At 47.3% G+C, this 24977-nt stretch overlaps 1 protein-coding gene across 3 annotated transcripts in view; it reads right to left on the bottom strand.

The window, feature by feature from the left end:
- The window catches only part of SHISA9 (shisa family member 9), a 339485-nt gene extending 327832 nt beyond the window's left edge, over window positions 1-11653 (bottom strand). Inside the window, exons 1-2 of one of the 3 annotated variants that reach the window (XM_016929452.3) lie at window positions 10612-11653; window positions 1607-4770 (exon numbers count right to left, since the gene is read on the bottom strand). In XM_016929452.3, the coding sequence (XP_016784941.1) occupies window positions 4668-4770; window positions 10612-11297 (789 nt within the window). In that variant the 5' untranslated portion in view covers window positions 11298-11653 and the 3' untranslated portion in view covers window positions 1607-4667. Of the gene's footprint in view, window positions 1-1606; window positions 4771-10611 lie in introns of those variants that run through there. The other 2 variants (XM_009430326.4, XM_016929450.3) reach the window with 2 other exon arrangements.
- Window positions 11654-24977: the final 13324 nt, after the last annotated feature.

Raw genomic sequence — 24977 nt, 5'->3', positions numbered from 1 at the left:
ACTCCAGGCTGGGCAACAATAGTGAAACTCAGTCCCCCTCCTCCCCGCCAAAAAAAAGAAGTAATGACAAAAACCACAATTACTTTTGCACCAACCTATATATTAAAAACCATTGAATCGCACACTATACTTTTTTAAAGTACACTTTTTAAATATACCAAAAACCACTGAACTGTATACTTTTTTTTTAAGTTACAAATAAACAGAAAGGAGGGAGAGATTCGGTGTGAATCAGGAAATGCCTTTGTGAGGGGGTGACACTGGAGATGGGCCTTGAACAGTGAGGAGTTGGACACGTGAAGATGATGGGAAGAGCATTCCAGGCTGAAAGAACAGCAAGTGCAAAGGCCCTGAGACAGAAAAGAGCTGAGATATTCGGAGAACAAGCAAGAAGGCCAATGGAACTGGAAGAGGGCCAACGAGCAGGGGCACGTGACAAGGTGTCCATCAGCATCACCTATTTCACAGAGTGAAATACTGCCCACGTGAACTCACTAAGCAGTGCGGGGATTGGGAGCAGATGCAATCCTGAACGTCTTTGAAATCAAAGTTTGGGCTCCTTGCAACCTCCGTGCAATAAGCAGGGTCTGAAACTCAAAGGGGCTACAGGGAAAGAAAGTTTTGAGACAAAAGACAGAGGCCTTCCAAACCTAACTTGCCTTTTTCACTTGTAAACAGGCTCTTCATGCTGAGCTTCAGGGGATCGCTGAATCCTCGGAAACTGGATAGAAATTGTGTTTGTGCATGTTTCTCGAGCAAGAAGCCATCACTTTTATCAGATTTTCTAAGGAGTCCCCCACTCTCCCGCGCCCCAAAACTCCGAACTATTCAGGCTTTTGAAAGGATAACGAAGTACGTAATCAGAATGGCTACTGTGAACTTGGTCGGTTCTGCCATCCGCAGGTCCCCTGGGCTTCTCTTGAGTACCAAAATTTGTGAAATTTCAGCCCAAAAGCCCAAGGACACTTTTCCCCAGGGCAGCCCTTCCTAGAGTGTGCGGCAGAAATGAAGAGTCTTTAGGGACCTTCATTTCCTGGACAAAGAGTCTTTGAAGTGCGGCTCGCTCACTCCAGGGACTGCATAAACCGATTTGGTATGGGGGAAGGAAATGTCAGAACTTTTTTATATGGTCTTATGTGTATTGATGCTGGCACCCACTCCCAGAAGGCCCATGTTAAGATGGCAGGAATCAGGAACCTTGGACCAAGGAAGATGACCACCAGCAGTCCCGTCGCTGGGATGTGCTGCCTTGTATAGCAATTATATGTGCCCCCGAAGGGGATGCACAGATTAAATTATTTATTAGCTTGGGGTAAAAGTAATTGTGGTTTTTGACATTGAAAGTAATGGCAAAAACTGCAATTACTCTTGCACCGACCTAATACTTTTGACTTGGCTAACCATCACAAAGCAGACATGTGGTTTAAAAATGCCCCCTTCTTAACAAAACCACAGCCTGAAGATAGCACTGATCATGCAAGCACAAGAAAACACTAAACTGGCCTCCCCTCCCCTTTTCTTCAAAAGCTTCTCACAAGGGTAAAACAATTACAGTCTATTGAGATCAAAACAAAGTCAGATAAAAATAATGAAAATGCTCAGGAGGAATGGTTAAAATCCAGATTCTTTTTATTAATGATAAACTTCACCCGTCACTGTACATTATGCATTGAGATAGTAACTAATGATAGTATGAAGTCATCACAATTAGCAACAGGTTTTCAAATAATATTTATTTCACCCTCAAGCTTGGTTTGAAATTTCTGTCCTTACGTATGCCTCATAATGTACCTAATCATTGTTCGTGGGTTCATGCATATGCTTATAAATGTGCATATATTGGGGTGCACACAAAAAAACATGTTATAGACAGGAATGTGCTGAAAAAATGTAATGAATTAGACAGTAGAAAGAACCAACTATGTGCTCCAAGCCACACAAATGCCTAAGAATTTGGCGTTTGTTTGCGGCACATAGTTTGAGTGCTTCTCAGATGTTAAGGTGCATCCAGATCACCTGGGGATCTTGTAAAAATGCAGATTCTGAATCAATAAGCAGGAGGTGGGGCCTGAGATCGTGCCCAAGCTCCCAGAAGATAAAAATGCTGCAGGTTCACAGGCCACACTCCGAGTGACAAGACCCTAAGGGTACTGTGATGGTTAGTGTCATGTGTCAACTTGACTGGGCCACGGGGTGCCCAGATATTTCATCAAACTTTATTCTGGGTGTTTCTGTGAGGGTGCTCTTGAAATAGATTAACATTTAAATCAGTAAGCTAAGTAAAACAGGTTGCATTCTAATGCCAGTAACACAGATTGCCCTTCTAATGTGAGTGAGCCTCAACCAATCATCTGAAAGCCTGGATAGAACAAAACACTGACCTTTGCCCCAAAAAGAGAGAATTCTCCTGCCTGTCAGCCTTCAGACTTGTACAAGAACAGAGGCTCTGGAGATTTTGGACTTCCAATTCCTTATAATGAATCTCTTTGTATATTTGTTCTGTTTCTCTAGAGAACCCTGTCTCTTGCAGTTACCTGAAGAAGAAGCTAAGCTTTTTCTTGATAGCCTTCCACCCAGTTCAGGAGAATTATGTTGAAATAAAATTGTTTGTTTAAAACAACAATTATGTTGAAACATAATTATGTTGCCATTTTTGAGGTTGAAATGACTGAATATTGAAAATTTCACAAGAGAGTACTGAAAGCTAGTACTAGAACCAGTACTTTCTTATGAAAGCTAGTACTAGAACCAGTACTTATAAAAGTGCTGGCTCAACTTTCTTGTACATTTCCTTGTGTGTTACTGTCTCCTGATATTTGGCTGTTTGCTCTGCAAGGGCAGGGATTGCTTTTGTACTATTCATGGTTATCTCATATCTCTCAGCACAGTGTTGGGCATAAGTTAGATGTTCAGTAAATACCTAGTGAATGAATGAATGAATGAATGAATTTGGAGATACTTTGTTGTGCCAGGTAAACCAGGATATCAAATGCAGAACTCTTACTTGCCAAATACTGAACTAGGCACTCAGAATCCAACTATTGAGTAGAAGAGACAATTGTGGTCCCTGTGTGTCTTACTATGAATAATAATAAAAGGGCCAGGCGCAGTGGCTTATGCCTGTAATCCCAGCACTATGGGAGGCCGAGACAGGTGGATCACTTGAGGTCAAGAGTTTGAGACCAGCCTGGCCAACATGGTGAAACCGTCTCCAATAAAAATACAAAAATTAGCCTGGCATCGTGGTGGGTGCCTGTAGTCCCAGCTACTCGGGAGGCTGAGGCAGAAGAATCGCTAAAACCCAGGAGGCAGGGGTTGTAGTGAGGCAAGATCACACCACTGCACTCCAGCCTGGGTGACAGAGTACGACTGTGTCTCGAAGGAAGGAAGGAAGGAAGGAAGGGGAAGGGAAGGAGGGAAGGAGAGGGATAATGGAAGGAGACAGATAATAAACTAGTAAACCAGTAAACTAGCAAGTTAATTTTAGACCATAATGTAAAAATGAAGCAAATAACACTGACTGGGTGATGGGCTGGAGTGTGTCAGGCTGGGGTGGGAAGCAACTAAGCCTGGTCAGGGACGGCTTCTCAGAGAAGATGACATTGGAGCTTGGACCCTGGTGATGAGGAGGGACCAGCCACACAAGGGCCAGTGCAACAGCTCCAAGGTGGGAATGAGCTTAGCTTATCCAAGGAACAAGAAGAAAATGGTGCATCTCTTTTCTTTCCAATTACAATGACAAATATATGACACCAATATTTCCAAACAGAACTCAGAGTCCTGGTATCTTGCTTCAAAGCCTCCAGGTATCCCAATGTCCAATCTATGTGTTGACTTTTAAACACTTGAATAGAGTTCCTGAGCACTTCTTCTTGCACAAGAAGCATCAATTATTTTTCAAAAATGCAAGGGCAATGGGCATGAGTGAGCTTTCTAGAGTAATGATTACACAGGTGTAGACATTTGTCCAAGCTCATCAAACTACACACTTACAATGTGTGCATTTTATTGTGTAAATTATACTTCAATGAAGTTGATTTTTAAAATGCAAGGACTCAGTGCCCAAAGAGAAGTCAACATACCCTGCAAAGAAAAATAAATTAAGACTTTTCTGTGGCCAACAGTAGATGCATGCACACATGGACTTCTCCAGCCTGGGAAGCTGGTCAAAGCCTTAGGATAACCACAAATGCATAGAAAGATGGGAGGCAGGAAAGAAACTGGAAGGCAAAAGGCAAGAGGAGGAGGTGCATTTATCATTATTTGTTGCTATTTCTTTCCAAGGGGTGCCAGTTCTTCTGAAGCATGTTTTAAAAACACACAGGACCCTTATCTGCCATTTGCCACTTGGATTTCCAATTCTGTTTGAAGGTGGACAAAATAATGACATGTGTTCCCTACTGGCTTCAAGTGTAGAGAGCTTCACATATGTGCTTCTGTCCCCAAGGTCATTTCTCACCAACGCCTCCACCAAGACGTCTGGGCCTGCCGGGGCCGATATAGAAAGCATTCCTAGTCTTCATCTTACGGTAGCTTCTTGAACTGGCCCCGATGCATGAGCTGTTGTTTGCAGGGCATCACGTACTTCTTTGTGATCTGAGAAGTCTGGAATTCCTGCAGGTTTGCACTCAAACGCAGTGCAGCCTAGCGGCCAAGGATCCGTGCACTCAGACTGTCCAGGTTTGAAGTCCGACACTCCACTCTCCAGGGGCAGGTTCATCCTCTTGGAAAGAAATCTGTGCCTCCGTAAACAGCAGGTTTTCATAGAGCCTACCTCATGGGGGAAGGGTGTGAAATTAAATGAGAATTTACACATAAGCTTATGGCAAAATTGCAAAACCAACAAGGATTTGTCAACACCACTTAGGCCAACACTTTGCCATGTATTTAACGTAGTCACATATAGACCCTCCCTCCTATTCTGCACCTGCCAGCCCCTCCCACTCAGATTCAAATGCAAGTCCAGAGAGGTTAGGAGACTTGGTCAATGTCACACAGTTAAATAAATATAGCAGAGCAAGGGTTAGTAACCGAGATCCAGATGACAACATAATTCTCTTCAGTAGACAAGAGGTAAAAAATTTCAATAATAAGGATGATGATAAAAGGGTAATAGTTGCTGAGCAGTAGCCATGTGACAGGTCCTGAGCTCATTGTTTTCCAAGCCCTGTCTCAGTGAATCCTCCACCTGCAGACAACAGCCTGAGACTCAGAGAGGTGAAGCAACCTTCCCAAGGTTACACAGCTATTAAGTGGCTCAGCTGAGATTGAATCTCAGGCCATCTGACTGGAGTCTGCGCTATTCAGACCAACTTGACTGACTCTCTAGGGGCTGCAGTTAACATAACAGAGTGAATTGGGTGGAGGTGGTGACTGAGATGAACCCAAGAGCTTCCTGAAGAGGGCAGTCATCACTTAGTGGCAACCAATAGCTGCTGTGTGAAAATGCAGATCCAATGTCACCAGACCCACTGAGTTCTCATGAGAAATCAGGAATCTGGATTCCTGCGTGAAATCTCCCAGTTTGTAAATGTTGGCAACTGAGTCTCAGTTGGTTTTAAAACACCATGCATAATAGAGACTAAAGAGATTTCACAGCCAAATACAATGAGCTGGGTCCTGATGTGCAAAACCAAGCTCTGAAAGACCTGTTTTTGTGCGAGTGAGAAATTTTTAAATGACTGGATGTCTGATGATATTATGGGATTTTTGTTCTTTTTCTTGGGTGTGATAATGGAATTGTGCTGTGTAGGAGAATGTCCTTGCTCTCAGGAAAGCCCCATGCTGAGATATTAGGGACTAAGTGTCATGTCTGCAACTTATTTTCACATGTTTCAGCCAAGAAAGAAAGAAGAAAGGGAGGGAGGGGAAGAGGGAAGGAAGAAAATGAGGAAGGGAAGAAGATGAGAAGAGGGGAGGGGAAGGAAGGAAAGAGAAGGGAGAAAAGGGAAGGGAGGAAGGAAAAAAGAAGGAAAGAAGGGAGGAAGGGAAGAAGACAGAAGGAAGGAGGGGAGGAAGGGAAGAAGGAAGGAAGAGAGGAAAGAAAGCAGGAAGGAAGCAAGGAAGGAAGGGAGGGAGGGATGGAGGGAGGGAAGGGCGGAAGGGGGATGGAGGGAAGGAGGGAGGGAGGGAGGGAAAGGAAGAAGAGAAGAAAGGAAGAGAGGAAGGAAGGAAATAAGGAAGGAAGGAAAAAACAAAGGAGGAAGGGAGGGAAGGAGGGAAGGGGGAAGGGGGATGGAGGGAAGGAGAAGGGAAAGGAAAAAATATGGAAAGAGTGTGTGAGCAATAAAGCAACTATGACAAAATACTAATAATTGTCCAATCTAAGTTAGTGGTTCTCAACTGGGGCCAGTTTTGCCCTTAGATGACATTTTTCACTGTCAAAACTGGGGTGTGGAGTGTGTGCTACCAGCATCAGTGGGCAGAGACCAGAGACACCGCCAAATATCTTGCCATGCACAGGACAGCCCCGTACAACGCAGGATTCTCCAGTCAATAGTGCCAAGGTTGAGAAGTCCTCATCTAGATAAAGGATATAGTGAAGTTATTTTATGATTTTTCAAGGTTTTTTTGTATGTTTAAAACTTCTCACAACCCAAAATTGAGGAAAACTTAAAAATAAAAGCACCTAAGTAGAAATACCTTGCAGATCAAGCAAAGCATGTCTACATGGTTTGGTATCCATAGCTGGCTGCCATGTGCAGTCATTTGTTCTAATAAATAGTGACTGACTGTGGCTGCTCTTGCAGCTGCTCAATGGGCGTTTGTTCGGTTCTTACGAGATCCCATGCGAGCCTCCCCCCACCGCTTCCTGGAATTGCTGTCTTTCTCCTTTTCTCAGCCCTAATTAGCCCAGAAGCAAGCAGGCCACAGGCCCAGGACTCTGAACCTGCAAACTGATATCTTGGAGGCCTCTGCAGCAAAACCCAAGTTTACTGGTCACTAGGGGCAAAGTTTATAATGGGGGTGCGACAACATACTTTGTGTCTTTCAAGAGAATATGCTTTCAGTCCGGATGAGAACAAACCCCCATTCAGGGTCCCTTGCAGCTCCAGACAAAAATTAAGAGGCTGTGACTGGCAGGTTAATTTCACCTGGAAGCTGCTTTGCGTCATAGCAGCCTCTCTGATGCCAGGCTTGGCAAGTTGACACCCACTGGAGCATCCCTTGGCACAATCCGGCAAAGGCTACTGAGTCAATTGCCATAGCTGGGACTCCAAGTGATTAACTGCGTAAGCAGCCCAGGATGCATTTGGCAGGTACCTGGGGTAGCCCCAGCACCACAGAAAGGTTACATACGTTGAGAAACAAGCAACGGAATGCAAATACGGTCAGGCACAGTGGCTCATGCCTGTAATTCCAGCACTTTGGGAGGCAGAGGTGAAAGGATCTCATGAGGTCAGGAGTTCGAGACCAGCCTGGCCAACCCCAGGCCAGGTGGAACCCTGTCTCTACTAAAAATTCAAAAAAATTAGCCAGGCGTGGTGGTGCATGCCTGTAGTCCCAGCCAGTCAGGAGGCTGAGGCAGGAGAATCACTTGAACCTGGGAGGCGGAGGTTGCAGTGAGCGGAGATCCTGCCACTGCACTCCAGCCTGGGTGACAGAGCGAGACTCTGTCTCAAAAAAAAAAAAAAAAATGCAAATAAAATAAGAGATTCACAGTGGCTCCTCTCCTTTCTCCTGGATTAATCTATCCCTCCGTCAGCCCTGTGAAATATCCCCAAACCCAAGACCAATGTTTCCCCAAGTGTGGACCACTTTATCTCAAAGCCATTAGGGGAGTGGGGGTTGTTAAACGAAGATTTCTCGGGCCCACCCAGAACCTATTGATTCACAATCTCTGTGGATAGAACTCAAGAATCTGCATTTTAGGACACTGCCCCAGATCCTGATGTTTATTCAATCTGAAAACATCCGTCCCAGACACAATTAAAACCAGGAGACTGGTAATGCATAATTTCCTAACTGTGTGATCTTGGACACAGCACCTCACCTGAGCCATGATTTTCTTGCATGTATGTGAATATTAAAATAGTACCTGTCTCATAAGATAGCTGTGAGAACTAAATGAGAGAGTGTTTACTTGCACACACACACACACCCCAGTACAGTGCCTGGCTCCCTGCACAGTGCTCAGCAGGCATTAGTTCCTTTTCCTTAACAGCGATTGGCTGCACATTAGCATCACCTGGAGAGCTTTTCAAGGTGCAGATGCAATCGGGCACAGTGGCTCATGCCTGTAGTCCTAGCACTTTGAGAGGCTGAGGTGGGAGGATCACTGGAGGTCAGGAGTTCAAAACCTGCCTGGCCAACATGGTGAAAACCTGTCTCTACTAAAAATACAAAAAAATAAATAAATAATAATACAGATGCTCAGGTCCCACCCTAGAGATTTGGATCTAAGTAGCCTAGGGTGGGACCCCTGGTGACAGGATTTTTTTTATAAAACATTCTAGGTAATACTACACAGCAGTTACAGTTGAAAATCATACCTTAGAAGCTGCCAGTAAAAATCAACAACTCTCTTTTCGGGAGTATGCACTTCCACTCCATTCTGGAATTCTCAAAAATGTATACTGGGAGGACCTGTGTTGAGGCTCTGGTACCCTAGGACTGGGTCCCCTAGATTCTGCCACCAGGCCGACCCTCCCTATACCTGCAGAAGAAAGTAGCTGCAACCCGCTCAGCTGTGTTCATTTTTCCCCCAGCAGAGCTGCACGGGGGCAGGACCAGGAAGTTGGGCCCTTGGGTAACCGGTAGAGAGCTGTCACCAGAACGCCCAGATCAAAGAGGGCTGATCTAGCATCATTTTCTCCCACAGATGCCCAAAGGTTAGCTCCTCTCCCCACCTGCTCACCTCCCGTCAGGCCAACCATCAAGGAGGACTCTTTTAAGAGCTGGCTCGCGAGGGCAGGGCTTGGTGGAGATTTCAGCAGTAGTTAACCAAATCTGCAAGGCAGCCTACCTGTCTCGGAGTCAATCTTTCCCTACCAAGGCGACACCCGCTGCCTCAGTCCTGAGACCACTTCTCCCCTCATCTTAACACAGACCCGGGGAATTAACAGGGACTGGCCTGGCCGGTGGGGCTGGGGACAGGACACCCTGTGGTTGCGGAAGGTGGGCGGGGCCAGAGCTTTACTCCTTTAGTAGGTCAGGGTTTCTTTGAAGCCCCTCGGAGCTTACTTCTGTGCAGCAAGACCCTACCATCCACCCACAGCTCCCTGCTGACCCAAACCGAGAACTTCCTCACCTCTTCCCCCAAAATCTCTTCTCTCTGGGGGGAAAAAAAAAAAATCTCATCGGATACTCTGCGTATAAATAGAAAATAATTACTAGTGAGGTGGTGATGTTCCTTTGCCTATTTTTGGTGGGTCTCTTTGTTCAGATTTTTTAGGCATCACACGGAGCGCGTGCACACACGCGCGCACACACGCAGGCCCCCGGCAGAGGGGGCGCGGAAGAAGGGGTGGGGAGAGGGTAGAGGAAAATACAGCGACTTCGTTGCCCAGACTCTGAAAAGGGACAGTTAAAGCTTATGCCCCAACCATCCAGCTGTTCGCAGGCCGCTAGTCGCTCCTTCCACCCCGCCCGCCCGGACCTCACGCCAACCCCCAGCCTCTCCCGCGGCCGGGGGCTTAGTGCTCCTAGTGGCTGCGTCCTCCGCCTCCAAAGTTACGGAGTTTGCGAATCGATTTAGACACTTAAAAGAAAAAAAAAAAAAAGCAAAAGGCAAATAGCTCCATTAATCCCCCAAAGCCTTCTCCCATCTGCTGCAACTAGCTGGTGCTGGGGCTTGCATAATGAACAAGGCAAACCCGAAAGTTGACGAAATCAGGGTGCTTGGAAGTGAGGGCGCGCGAGGAGGGGGCTCGGGCCCCCGGAGTCCACGCCAGCCAGGGCAAGGGGCTCAATCTGCAGCGATGGCCACGGCCCCGGGCAGGGAGAGGTGGTGGCCAGAGAAAGGGATGAGGTGGGTAAAGGGGCGGGGGCAGCTGAGGTCCCAAATCCAGGGACGGCGAAGCTCTGGGAAAGCGAGGCGGCCGCTCCAAGCAAGGCTTTTGTTCTCGCCCTCCCCTCACTCCACCTCCCTCGTCTCCTTTTCGCGAGTCGTACGAGTTGCAGGCGGCACTCACTCTGACCCTCCCTCCTTCACACACGCGCGCTCGGGCTCACACACGCCCCCCTCCCCTTTCGGGCTCGCCTGCCCCTGTTTACCAAAAAGCTAGCACCTGGAATCCGAGGGGGTGCCATGGACCCTCTCCCCAAATCCCAAGACTTCGGGGCCACGGGCTCCCAGGCTATGTGTCTCAAGTCCGCCTCAGTCACCAGCGGGAGGAGGCGGCCAGAGGGTGAGGGAGCAGAGTCACACACACACTCACACACACACACGCTCACACACACACGAACACGCTCAGACCCACACCTGTGCTGAGCCCAGCGCCCCTTCTCCGTGCTCCAAGCCGAAGTTGGCTTCCCGGTGACATCCCCCAGCGGAGAGGCTGGGATGAGGGGAGCGGGGACCGTGGGGAGCGCCATTGCCTGGGGGAAGGTGGGGAGGAGAGAGCAGGGAGAGCGAAGCCCCGAGGGGAGGGCGAAGGGGAGGCAGCCCACCTGGACATGTGCTCCCTTTGGGGCCGGTGCGCTTTCTCCAGCCCCAGCTTGGTGAAGATGCCCACGAGCACCATGACGGCCACCACCCCGCAGATGATGTAGACGATCAGGTTGGTCTTGTCCTTGGTGGGGTCGTGCAAGGGGTCGTCCTTGCGGGCGGGGGGCTTGCCGGTGTTGAGCCAGAGCGGCGTGTCGTAGTTGGTGCAGGTGCTTTGGTTCAGTCGCCGCTTCTTAAACGTGCAGCAGAACCGGAAGCCACAAGTCCCGCAGCAGAAGATGAAGTCGCCCGAGCTGCAGTTGAACGGCGGGTCCCACTGGCCCATGACATCGAAGTAGCCCCGGCAGAAGTCCGGCGTGGGCGCCCGGGTCGGGGGCGCGTCCGATGCCTCAGCGCCCTCGCTGGCCTCTCCGGAGGCGGCCCCGGAGCGGTTGCCCCCCGCCAGCAGCAACACGCCGCCCAGTTGCGCCAGCTGCCCGTGTCCCGCTCGCTCCTGCGCCCGGCACACGCGGGCGCACAGCTCGGTGAGGAAGCAACCGAGGAGCAGCCGAAGGACGCGGCGCATGGTGTCTCCCAGCCCGGGCTCGGCCGCTCGGCCGCCGCTGGAGCCTCTGCGGCCGCCTCTCGAGGCGCGGCCGAAGCTGCCGAGGCTGCTGCCGGGAGCTGCGAGCCGCCGCGGGCCGCACATGCAGGGAGCGGCGCGGGGCGCTCGGTGGTCGGCGGCCACTGCGCTCGGCTCAGCCCGCGTTCGCCTCAGCCCGCGTTCGCCTCCAGCGCGCCGCGCGCCGAGGGGCCGGCCGGGGAGGAGCGCGCCCGGCCGGGCGGGGGGAGGATGAGCGGGGTCAAGCGCGGGGTGCAGGTCCGGCCGGCCACTGGGTGAGGCGGGGGTGGAGAGCAGAGGAGAATCGGGCTGGCAGCGCCTAGCCTTGGCCGGCAGCCCCGGACTGGCCGCCCCTAGCCCTCTCGCAGTATCCCTCTCACCTCACCAGCTCGCCAAGTGCGCTGAAGAGAGCGAAGCGACACTTGTGGAATGAAGGGAGGGCAGGAGGGAAGGGGGAGGGGGAGGAGGGCGGGCAGAGGAGGCGCGGGTGGGGGGGGGGGCGGGCGCGAGCTCTAGAGGGGCGGGGGCGCGGGGAAGAGGTGACTAGAGCGGGAGCTAGCTGGGGGGCGTGCAGAGCTGAGCCAGGCGAGCGGACGGGGAGGAGCGAGCTCGGCAGCCGCCGAGGCTAGAGGAGCCGCTCGGATTTCCAGGCAGGTGGAAAACCGCGGCAGGACCTCCCGCGCCCTCTCTGGGTAGGAGGCGCGGCTCAGCCCTGTCCAGAGCGCAGAGGCGGCTCAGCTCGTAGCTTTTTCACCGGTGCGTGTGCAGGAGCGGCGGCCGAAATCTGTCCATCAGGGGAAGGATGACTCGGAGAGGATGGGGACAGACTAAATGGCTTTCACTCCAAGACAGACTGGGTGCAGTCTGGTCAGGATCGCCCCTCCCAGGCGTGCGGGGCCTCCTTGCCCTTCCCGGCTGCGCCCTCCAGCCCTGAGCGCAACCCGCATGGCTCAACTCTCTGGGCCCAAGCAAGGACCCAGGCGGAGCTGGGAAGGACAGGTGGCAAGCCCCTGGGCCAGGGATAAGCACCCTCCGGGGGAGAGGGGCTCGGGATGAACGAATCAAAGAAGGTCGGGGGTAAGAGGGGACAGCCGAACAAGGCCGAGGCTATGGCGTGTCCTGGAAGGTCTTTCCTTGGAAGTCCCCCAGCCTCTCGAACCTGCCGCTTTCTGTCCCTCTTCGCCCCCGCAGCGTTTTCTGCGCTCCACAGGAGGGCACACCGCGGCGCCGCCTCTGCGCTCCCGGATCTGGCGCAGCGCAAGGCCTGGGCACCCAGCCTTAGCCACCCTCCCGGACCTGGAGCCCGCGCATCGGTCTCTGGAGCTGGCTGGCCCCTGTCCCCACGGATCCCCCCGGAAATCCTCACCGGGGGCTGCAGAGCTCTGCCTTGCTTCCTCAGCTTCCAGCCTCCCGTCTCCTCTGTGTTTCCAAATCTGCCCTCTCTCTCCTAGCGAATTCCAGCTCCCCGGAGGCCCTATCTCATTTCTCCCACCTCTTTCTCTCCTCTGCTTGAATTTGACTCCAGTAGCCCCAAAACAGGATTTGCACCAAAGCTGCTACACCAAATTTAGATCTCCCCACGCCCCGGCGTTTTGTTTTTTAATTGCATTAACTAAGTATACACTTTGCAGGCTGCTAGGCGATTTGCAAGGAGATAATGTTTCCACAACCCTCCTCTCCACTTGGCTGCAGTCAAGGGCTTCTCAGGGCATCTTCAGAGAACGAAAAGTTGGGCGACATGTAAAATGGTTTACTAGGGTCCCCTGAATTGAGAAAGGGTGGGAGGATTTATTGGGACTCTGTTGCAAGTTTTCTCCAAATGAGAAGTTTGGCTAATCGCCCCTTCTCTTTGAAAAAAAAGTCACATTTTGATGTTTCAAAAAAGATTTGCAAACACACAGCAAGACATTGACAGGGCATACCCAGGAGTATTGTATTCCAAACCCACCTGGGGAAGGTACGAACACGTTTAATCCAGATTCACCAAATTCATTATAATAGGATCCCCAAAATAGGAGAGTATGGAAAGTCTGTCATGACTGGCAACCCACGCCCACCACCACCTTGTTAGTCCTACAAACACAAGCACTGGTGTGTGAGAGCTAATGAGAGCTGACATTTATTCAGTGCCTGCAACATACTCGATAAGCTTGTTTTTTCTAAAAGCAGCTCCTCAAGAAAGCTTAGAGCAGTGCCCAGCGTATAGCAGACAGTCTGGAAATATTTGCTGAACCACCGAGTGACTGGTTTCATGTAACTCTCTCTCCCTTAGGTAATAGTACCAGGCCCACACAACAGAGGGAGAGAATGAGGCCCAAAGCAGTTAAACCAGTTGCCCAAGTAGCTCTGCGAAATGAGTGCCAGAATTGACATTTGACCCAAGAAATTTGAGTCCAGAAACTGCCCTCCAGCCACTACATAAAATAGGCCTCCAAACTTTCTGTCTACCTCCTACTGTATTATGTATTTGCGTTTTCATCTGTTTGCCTGCACTGAGATGTAAACTGTGTAATGGAGAAGGCCTTGACTCCCATACCATGTCCCCAGCCCCTAGAACCCAGGCATACGGAGCTGCCTTGCAGGTCCATGGCGGCGCCCTCCAGCCCTGTGCGCAACTCCAGGGATTTGAGCCTTTGGGGTTGTGCGGGGCTGCAGGGTGCAGCCCCGGGGTACACTTCTAAGCATGGTAAACACTCAAAAAAATGCATGGGTTGTATTAATTAATTTATGCAAGACTCTGTCTTAAACCAAAAGAGGAAAGGAACACTTAGGGCATGGATGATGGAGTATCTGCTGTCATTATGTATATAAAGGGTGGGAGTTTTCTATATACTACATTGGAAATGGAAAAGGACCCTCCAGCGGGCTTCCTATGTTCCAGGAAGCTGTGGCTCAGAGGTTAAGACCTTTCTGGGAGATCACATGGACAGCAATGACCCCACCAGGGCTGGATTTAGACGCCCAACTCCTAACCCCGGCCTCTTCCTCCACTCTGTGTCCGACTCCACCTCAGCAGGTATTAGGGCAGAGTTTAACCAGGAACATGGGAGAACACTAGGTCACAGGGTTCTTTCTGCAAGGGTTGGGAGTTTTAAGGTACTTGTAAATTTGATTAAAAAAATACTTCAGAGAAAAGAGACAAAATCTGGACAGAAAAGTCCATTTCAGAATCTGCTTCCAATCTCTGTAAAATATTGCATGTCACCTGGACATTTGACTCCGGTCCTCAGAGGAGGCTCACTGTGGCTGCTGCTCCTCACTTTAATTAACAGAGACTGCCCCCTGTTTGTGTCAAGAAGAGCGCAGAGCTTGTGCTTGGGAAGGAAGCAGAGAGCCACCCTGTGTGGCTTATGTGCCAATGATTCTAAACCTTAAACCTCCTATCCCATCATGAGCTTTCCCCAAACCAGATTCCCTTCCTGTTCCTGTCTGCTGTAGTGGCCACCACTCCCTGGTATATTGCCCCAGCCTGTTTCCCAAGCCTTTGAAAAATATTAAAAAGAAGAATCCTCTGGGTTCATTTTACTCTGCAAAGAAAAAAGTCAATTTCCTCTGAGCATATCAAGTCAGTAAATACAGTTACTACCATGGGTGGGTACTTACTGGGAACAAACACCTGTATGGAAAATGTGAGTGAGAAAGTATTTATTTCAGGGCTCCTGGCAGGGAGGGGTAGGCGTTATAAATGACCTAATTGGAACACCTGGCGAGCTCATGGAAGATTAAAAATCATCATCAATGTCCCCCCACCGTGACCCAAATGAATTCATGCAAATGCATTGATATTAAAATGCAGCTCTTAATGAAAGTGCTTTCTATGAAAGAGAGGATGACATTATTATTTACAACACAGGCACTTTTAATATCTAAAGAAGAATCTCATTTGCTCTAGCCTTAATTATGTCAGACTGCAGTACACACAGCAAAAAGAATGCAATTGTACTCCCTAACAATTAGAGAAGGGAACCATGTCTTAATAACAAAGGATGTTTGGTTACCAGGACATTGCCACCACTGTCCATAAGCAACTCAACAAATTGAATTGTATGTGCTCTGGCCCTCACTAGAATGAGTGGTTTGTTAATTGTCCTCCTCAGGTGGCTTTTAGGGTTTCAAAGAGGTTTTTAAGCAACTGTTAGCCTTGAGGAGAAAAAAAAAAAAAGAGAGAGAAAAAAACAGAAGTGAAATGTAGCTAGCACCTTGCCAGTTTCAAGCAATAAGCTGATTTGATGTATTTTATTCTCTCCTGAAGAGATGAGGGAAGCCTTAGAGAAGTGAGCTAGGTCTAAGCCAGGTGCGGTGGCTCACACCTGTAATCCCAACACTTTGGGAGGCTGAGGTGGGCAGATCATGAGATCAGGAGTTCAAGACCAGCCTGGCCAATGTTGTGAAACCCCCATCTCTACTAAAAATACAAAAGTTAGCCAGGCGTGGTGGTGCATGCCTGTAATCTCAGCTATTCGAGAGGCTGAGGCAGAAGAATTCCTTGAACCTGGGAGGCAAAGGTTGCAGCGAGCCAAGATCACACCCTGCACTCCAGCCTGGGCAACAGAAGGATACTCCATCTCAAAAAAAAAGTGAACTAGGTCTGAAGTTTGGTTCCCCAGGACTGGTGGTGGTAGGGAAGATGATTTTTGGTGGTACCCCAACAAAGATCTTTTTTATATCAATAGTTTTACAGATATTTCAATGTGTATTCGAAAGAAAATAATAATGCATCAAACATGGATTCACTGGAATAAATGTTTAAGGTGTATAGTTAATAATTTTAAGTCTATCAATGTAAAGTCAATTATGGAAAAAAAATTATAGTATTTACAAATAAAGAAATAAAAATAAAGAAAACAATGTGAAGTGTCTGGTACTAAAAACTGAAGTTTAGGAAGCACAGGCTTTGGTCTTCCCTCAATCCAGGGTTTCTCAATCTCAGCACTATAGACATTTTGGAGTGGATAATTCTGTGTGGGGTGGGCGGGAGGTGAAGCGCTACTCCCTGGAAAATTGCCCCAGCCTGTTTCCTGAGTCTTTGAAAAATATTAAAAGGAGAAAAGAATCATCCGGGTTCATTTTGCTCTGCAAAGAAAAAAAGTCGATTTCCTCCGAATACATCAAGTCAGTAAATACAGTCACTACCACAGGTGGGTACTTTCTGGGAACCTGCCCCTGTATGGAACATGTGGGTGAGAAAGTCTTGTGCTGTCTTGTTCATTGTAGGACATTTAACAGCAGCCCTGTACTCTACCCACTAGATGCCAATAGCACCCCCTGGTTGTGACAACCAAAAATGCTGCTAGACGTTGCCAAATGTCCCCTGAGGGGCAAAATTGACTGAAACCCAGAGTCATGGCTGTGTTTAAGTTCTGGCTGTTTCTCATAGGATATCTATGACTTTGAATAAATCACTTAATCTCTCCAAGCTTAGTTTTCTCATCTGGAAAATGGGAATAAGAAGGGTGCCTGTACCCAGGGATGTTACAGATGATTGATACTTTGCATAAAGTGGGTGGCCAGTGAATAGAACCTCAGCAGTGCTTAATAAATGGTCACTCTTACTATAGTAAACCTGAAGGATGACAAGATGCCAGGCAATGCGCTGATGTCCAGGAAGATAGATGACTGAGACAAGGGCTTTGCCCTCCATGATCTCAAAATCTTCAGGGGAAGATGAAATATAGAGACAGAGAAGGCCTTATGGGTATGGGACCCGTGCAGTCCCACAGTTCTCCATGTTCTAAAGGGCCCCGTGCTTGGTTCAGTGCTCGGCACTGGGAAAAATCATTTTGACTTTTGCACTGAGCACCACCAATATTGTAGCTGGTCCCGTAAACAGGTGATGCACCTCTAGCAGAAATAGGGATTAAGGTTACAGGATCTTAAAAGAGGATGTTTAGCTCCATTTACAGAGGAAAGGATGGCTTCTCAGGGATGGCGGCATTTGAGAAGTCATAGTTAAATGCATGTAAGCATTTTCAGAAGCAGCAGGAAGAATTTTGGTAGACATTCTTCAAAAGCAGTTCTTAGGCCAGGCGGGGTGGCTCACGCCTGTAATCTCAGCACTTTGGGAGGCTGAGGCGGGCAGATCACCTGAGGTCAGGAGTACGAGACCAGCCTGGCCAACATGGTGAAACCCTATCTCTACTAAAAATACCAAAATTAGTCGTGCGTGGTGGTCGGCTTGTGTAATCTCAGCTGCTCAGGAGGCTGAGGCAGGAGAGTTGCTTGAACCCAGGAGGCGGAAGTTGCAGTGAGCTCAGTGAGCTGAGATCGTGCCATTGCACTCCAGCCTGGGCAACAAGAGTGAAACTCTGTCTCAAAAAAAAAAAAAAAAAAAAAAAAAACAGTTCTCAAATGCTAGAACAATACCAATATGTGTTGAAGGTTTCAATGGTTCATAGGAAATTGAGAAAAATAAGGCTGATAAAATGTATTGAGTAAACACCTTTCACATTTGTTGGACATTGTATTAGTGTCACAATTTACTTTCTCAAATAACGTTGGAGTTAGTAAATGTTAGTTTTGTGTTTATGAGGGATGTGTGTGTGGTATTTAAAAAAAAATTCTTATCAGGGAAAAATGATCAAACCTGTTAATTGGGTTTAAATGACACCAATTTTTAGTCATTTTATTAAAGGTGAAATTCAAGTCTGTGGCCACTAATTTAAGAGCTTCGCAGTAGCTTTTGTTTACAAATGAAGTAGTAAGTTTAAGCAATTATCTATATAATTTAATTCCTTCCAACTATGCTATGAAACCAAAATAGGTTTTGGGATCATGCATTTTCCGGCTAACTACATTGATTAAAATAACTTAGTGTATCCCCAGGAATCAATGGAGACTAGATGAAAACCCCACAGTTGTTTACTCTGCAGACCCCCTGTCTCTCTGCTCAGACTCCTGTAAATACAGAATGTATCAGTTAGTTTTTGCCATGTAACAAATCACCCCAAAGCTTACCGGCTCACAACAACCATTTTTATTTAATTAACAGTTCTGTGGGCTGGCAACTAAGGTTGGTCTCAGTTGCACGATCCTGATCTTGGATGGGCTCACTCATGCATTTGCTGTCTTGCAGGCCAGCTGTGTCCAGGTTCACCTGGAATACACTTCAGCTGGGACAGCTCTTCTCCACTCCATGAGGTCTCATACTCCCTCAGGCTAGCCCAGCTTTTTTTGCAAAGCGGCATGGCAGGTCCTAAGAAAGCAAGAAGAGGCCAAGTGCAATGGCTCATGCCTGTAATCCCAGCACTTTGGGAGGCCGAGGCAGGTGGATCACGAGGTCAAGGGATGGAGACCATCCTGGCCAACATGGTGAAACCCTGTTTCTACTAAAAATACAAAAATTAGCTGGGCGTGGTGCCTGTAGTCCCAGCTACTCGGGATGTGGAGGTTTCAGTGAGCCAAGATTGCGCATTGCACTCCAGCTTGGCAACAGAGCAAGACTTTGTCAAAAAAAAAAAAAAAAGAAAGAAAAGAAAGAAAGAACGAAAGAAAGAAAGAAGAAACACACAAATCCTATTGAGACCCGATGTCAGAACATGCGCCCCATCACTTCTGCTACATTTTATTTGCCAAATCAAGCCATAAAGCCAGTCCAGATTCAGGGGGTAGAGAAATAGACTTCTCTTGATAGAAAGAGCCACAAAGTTACACTGAAAACCGAGGCATGCATATGTGTGACGCGTGAATAAATGCAGCCTATTTTTTGTATCAATTTACCATATAGCTTAAATCTCATTACTACCAACCACAATCAAATGAAAATCTCCATATCACCAAGGCTGCCCAACCAACAATATTCAGAGGATTGGCGAGTATATAACCAGCCTTTGCCTCAAGACACAACTGTAATACATGTAATAGAAGCTATGACTGGAAAATAGCATCCTATTGGACTCAGGGGAGAGTTTAATACATTTAATACAACCTGGGGGTCAGGAAGGTAGAGTGGTGGGCTGGATAATGGCCCCCCTCCCCAAGATATCCGGGTCCTAATCCCTAGAACCTGAAACCTATTACCTGGCAAAAGGGGCTTTGCAGATTCAGAAGCTGGTACACATGAATTCTACTGCAACCAAAGAACTAACAGTCATAGAGAGCTGAATAAGCTGTGTTTTCGCCTACATATTCAGAATAACCCTCGGAAATTTGAAAGTTTGTTGTACCAGTATGAAGACACATGTCCAAGCCAATAAACTGGGAGGTCTTTGACATCACTCTGCTTCTCAACTTCCATATCCCAACAGTCACTAAGTTCTGTCAATTCTCCCTTCTAAGTGAATATTGAATCCTTCCTTTCCTTTCATCTCCATTGTCACTGCTTTAGTTCAGGCCCTTATCACTTCTCACAATGACAATTGCAAGTCTGTCTAGTCTCACTCCAGCCACTCCTACACCCATGTCTCATCCCAAATCCAACTGCCTCTCGTTCACTTAACAAGCCCTTATTAGATGTTCACTTTGTGCCAAACACTACGTTAGGGGCTGGAGTCAACAATAAATAAGAAAGAGCTTACAATCCGATAAAGAAAACAGATTGATTAGTCAGGTTAGGTCATCTGCTGTGATAAACAAGCCCAAAATCTCAGTGCCTTAACAGAATAAATGATGACTTAGAAATCCAGCATCATCCTGAAATCATTTACTTCCAGCCATGTGGATGGAGGTGAGAAAGGATCAAGTGGGGCAATATCTGGGCTAGCCTGGAAGTGGCATATATCATTCCCACCATATTCCATTACTTGAACTCAGTCACGTGAGCCAAATGGAAGAACCAAGGCGGCTGGGACATGTAGTTTTCCTATGTGCTCAGGTAAGGATAGAGGATTGGTGTGTCTATAACCAGCCCTTGCCTTGAGACAATTATAAGATATGTAATAAATGCTATGATCGGAGGATAGCATCCTGTTGGAACCAGGCAGAGAGTTTAATACATGTAATACAACCTGGACATCAGGAAGGTAGAATGGTGGGCTGGAGCAGTCATAATGGTCCCCCAAGATATCCAGGTCCTAATCCCTGGAACCTAAAACCTATTACCTAGCAAAAAGGACTTTGCAGATGTGATTATACTAGAGATCTGGAGATGAGGAAAATATCCTGGCTCATCCAAGTTGGCCCTAAATGTAATCACAAATGTTCTTATCAAAAAGAGATTGAGGCCGGGTCGCAGTGGCTCATGCCTGTAATCCCAGCATTTTGGGAGGCCGAGGCGGGTGGATTACCTGAGGTCAGGAGTTAGAGACCAGCCTGGCCAACATGGTGAAACCCCATCTCTACTAAAAATGCAAAAATTAGCCAGGCGTGGTGGCACATGCCTGTAATCCCAGCTAATCGGGAGGCTGAGGCAGGAGAATTGCTTGAACATGGGAGGCAGAAGTTGCAGTGAGCCAAGACCACACCGCTGCACTCCAGATTGGGCGACAGAGTGAGACTCTGTCTCAAAAAAAAAAAAAGAGATTGAGGGAGATTTGATGACAGAAGAGGAAAAGGAAACGTGATGACAGGAACAGATTGGAGTGATGTTTCTTGAAGAGGGAGGAAGGGTCCAGAAGTCACAAAAGCTGGAAAAGGACGTGAAAAGCTAAAAAACAGGGCAAGGAATAGATGCTCCCTTGGAGCCTCCAGAAGGAATCGGCCAACTCTGCTGACACTTTTATTTTAATCCCTTAAGACTCAGTTGAGACTTCTAATTTCCGGCACTGTAAAGAGAATAAATTTTGCCTGTTTTAAGACACTTTTGTGGTAACTTGCTACAAAAGCAAGAGAAAACTAGTATAGCAAATAATGCTTAAACTAAGTTACCAATAAGGATGACTGTTCATGAGCTAGGTAAAACTCTTAATGAGCTAGGAGGGTGGGGAGGAGATGGGGATTAAGGCTGAGAGGTAGCCAAGGTCCAGATCAAACAGAGTTTTGTAGGAGGTTTGAATTTTAACCTTAGGGCAAAGAAGTGGCACTGAAGCAGATGTGACCTGCCCAAGATTTGCATTTTTAAAGGATGACTGGCTTCTTCATGGAGAACAGACCAGGGAACTCAATGCTAGAAGTGGAACGCTGTCAGTCGCTTTATTCCAGGATAAAAGTAAGAAGGCTATAATTGGCCAGGCATGGTGGCTCACACCTTTAATCCCAACACTTTGGGAGGCCGAGGCGGGCAGATCACTTGAGGTCAGGAGTTCAAGACCAGCCTGGGCAACATAACGAAACCCCCATCTCTATTAAAAATACAAAAATTATCCAGGTGTAGTGGCAGGTGCCTGTAATCCCAGCTATTTGGGAGGCTAAGGCACAAGAATTGCTTGAACCTGGGAGGTAGAGGTTGCAGTGAGCCTTCACGCCACTAAACTCTAACGTGGGTGAGAGCGCGAGGTTCCGTCTCGGGGGGAAAAAAAGTCAGTAATTCAAGGTTACAACAGAGGACCAATCCCATAGGTCAGCAGACCCAACAGGACTTGGTGATGGACTTCCTGGCCTCCAAATGTGCATAGGGACATCCACTCCATCAACAACATCAGCTGTGCCAACTCTGATAGTCATGGTGTCTTCAGAGGCCATAGCCAGCTTAGCCAGGACAGGGGCAAAATAGGGAGATCTGAAAGTATGGGGAAGGTATCTGTGAAACCCAGGTGCTAACCCCAGATTTCATTGTCCATGGACATTGTATTACCAGGACCACCAGGACCTTTGTAACTTGGGTAAAAATAATTCAAACGCTATATCCATATAATGGAAAACCCAGCATTAACCCCCCATCCCATGATCAAGGGTTTTTTCCTAATCTTTTCTGGCTCTAATTTCCTACTTCTGCTCACATGTTATGGAGACGTGCACTCCAGAGAGGCACCAACCAAGGATGAGGTGGGGCTGAAATCTACCTTATACTCTGCCAGCCAAGTCATGCATCCTTGGGGTATGTGAGAAAATGATTCAATGTTTGGCATGGCCTGGGCATTTGAACAGAACAGACTGGACAGCAAGGTCAAGTAGAGGGTCAGATTAAAAAATGTAAATGTCTTGTTAAGAAGCTCAGAGTTTTCCCATAATAGATGGTACCTCATCAAAAAATGTTAAGTAAAGAGGCCAGGCACAGAGGCTCATGATTGTAATCCCAGCACTTTGGGAGGCCCAGGCAGGTAGATCACGTGAGGTCAGGAGTTCGAGACCAGTCTGGCCAACATGGCAAAACCCGTCTCTACAAAAAAAAATACAAAAATTAGCTGGGTATGGCGGCACACACCTGTAGTCCCAGCTACTCAGGAGGCTGAGGGAGGAGAATCTCTTGAACCCAGGAGGTGGAGGTTGCAGTAAGCCAAGATCATGCCACTGCACTCCAGCCTGGGCGATACAGCAAGACTCCATCTCAAAAACAAACAAACAAACAAACAAACAAAATGTTAAGAAAAGAAGAACAAGTTCAGGTTTGCTGATTATTTAACCAATAATCAGGTCACTTTTGTGGCTAACCAGTTCCTCCTCATCCATCTTAGACTAAGGAAAAGCCAACCAGTCTGTGCTGAGGATCCACATACTGGAGTACCACTGGGTATCACCGTCTTCCTCTATGTACAAAGAGGAGCAGAAAGAGTTGGGAGGCAGAAAGAGAAGATGAGTTCTATTTCAGAGAGAAGCAGAAATAAGGCAAAAAGAGACTTGACTACATCACTGATGGCTTTCTCGTTCCTGAGATTTGGGGGTTCTGTGTGATACTCCTGGACCTGCCAATAAATTCCTCTTACCTTCTTCCCATTTTTCAAGTTCAGGGTGATTCCTATTACTCACAACTAGAAGGATCTTGACCAAAATACTCTGTCTCCAGTTTCTCTACTCAGGCCTCTATCACCTCACCACCAAATGTTCCTTTTTGTTTCTGTCTTTCCTGATTCCATTAATTAACTTGATGGAAAAGATAGAAGAAGGGGCAGGGATTACTCACACATACACAAAGACATATGTAGAAGAGTGCTTTTTTAATTGATTTTTATTTTTATTTTAAGTTCCGAGGTAAATGTGTAGGATGGTTTGTTACATAGGTAAACGTGTGCCATGGTGGTTTGCTGCACCTGTCAACCCATCAACTAGGTATTAAGCCCAGCATGAATTAGCTATTTTTCCTGATGCTCTTCCTCCCCCAACCCCACTCACCTACAGGACCCCGGTGTGGATTGTTCCCCTCCCTGTGTCCATGTGTTCTCATTGTTCAGCTCCCAATTATAAGTGAGAACATACAATGTTTGTTTTTCTGTTCCTGCGTTAGTTTGCTGAGGATAATGGCTTCCAGCTCCATCCATGTCCCTGCAAAGGACACGATCTCATTCCCTTTTATGGCTGCATAGTATTCCATGGTATATAGGTACCACATTTTCTTTATCCAGTCTATCATTGATGGGCATGAAACGTGCTCTTTAAAGCATTGTTTGTAATAGCAGAGGATTGAAAGCAACCTAAATGTCCATCAGTGAGAACTTGGCTAAATAAATTACAGTGTTTTCATATCATGTAATAATGGAATACTATACAGTGGTTAAAAAAAGAAGGAATTTTTAAAAAACTGAAACTCAGTTTAGGTATGACTGCCCCCGATCCCCAGGATGTTACATATATTATATATATGATCTTCAAGATATAGTTTTAAAATGCAAAAATAATAACACACACACACACACACATGCTTAGACTCTATAGACTATCTTTGTAAAGATATGCTAGAAGCAGTGGTAGCCTCTAAGGATAGGAACTGGAGTGGGAGGGAGAAATACTTTTCCCTGTATACTTTTATATACTACTTTTTAAAACCATCTGTATGCTTTAACGATTTAAGGAAAGAAACTGATTAAAGAGTTTTTAAAAGGAAAGAAAAAGAGAAGGAGGAATGGACGAAGGGTAAATGAAAAGAAAAAAGCAAGTTTCTATTAGCATGGATTAATAACGACAGCAACAACCTTAGTTCCATTTCCAGCTCCACCTTTGACAGATCCTTGACCTTGACCTCGACCAAAGAAAAGCCTTTTCTCTTCTTGTCTTTTCTTTTCTTTTCTTTTTTTTTTTTTTTTTTTTTTTTTGGAGACAGAGTCTGGCTGTGTCACCCAAGCTGGAGTGTGGTGGCACAATCTCAGCTCACTACAACCTCCACCTCCCAGGCTCAAGCAATCCTCCCACCTCAGCCTCCCAAGTAGCTGGGACCACAGGCATACATTACCATACCTGACTAATTTTTTGTATTTTTGGTAGGGACAGGGTTTCATTATGTTTCCCAGGCTGGTCTCGAACCCCTAGGCTCAAGCCATCCTCCCGCCTCAGCCTCTTAAAGTGCCAGTATTACAACTGTGAGCCACCACCACCTGGCCCTCAGATTTTTTCACCTGGAAAACAGGTCAAAGGCCTGTCACAGTGGCTCACACCTGTAACCCCAACACTTGGGGAGGTCAAGTCGGGCAGATCATTTGAGGTCAGGAGTTCAGAACCAGCCTGGCCAACATGGCAAAACCTCCTCTCTACTAAAAATACAAAAATTAACTGGGCGTGGTGGCAGGCGCCTATAGTCCCAGCTACTTGGGAGGCTGAGGTGGGAGGATTGCTTGAGCCTGGGAGGTGGAGGTTGCAGTGAGCCGAGATTGTGCCACTGCACTCCAGCCTGGGTGACAGAGCAAGACTCCAGCTCAAAAAAAAAAAAAAAAAAAAAAAAGGAAGAAAGAAAGAAAAAAGAAAACAGGTCAGCAGAACAGATGATCTTTAAGGTCCCAACTCCAAAAGTGATCTACAATATTCACT

The sequence above is a fragment of the Pan troglodytes genome, chromosome 18, assembly GCF_028858775.2.
Source record: "Pan troglodytes isolate AG18354 chromosome 18, NHGRI_mPanTro3-v2.0_pri, whole genome shotgun sequence".
Taxonomy (NCBI): Eukaryota; Metazoa; Chordata; class Mammalia; order Primates; family Hominidae; genus Pan; species Pan troglodytes.
The sequence above is the reverse complement of the archived record's forward strand: the minus strand, read 5'-3'. Positions and strand labels throughout refer to the sequence as shown.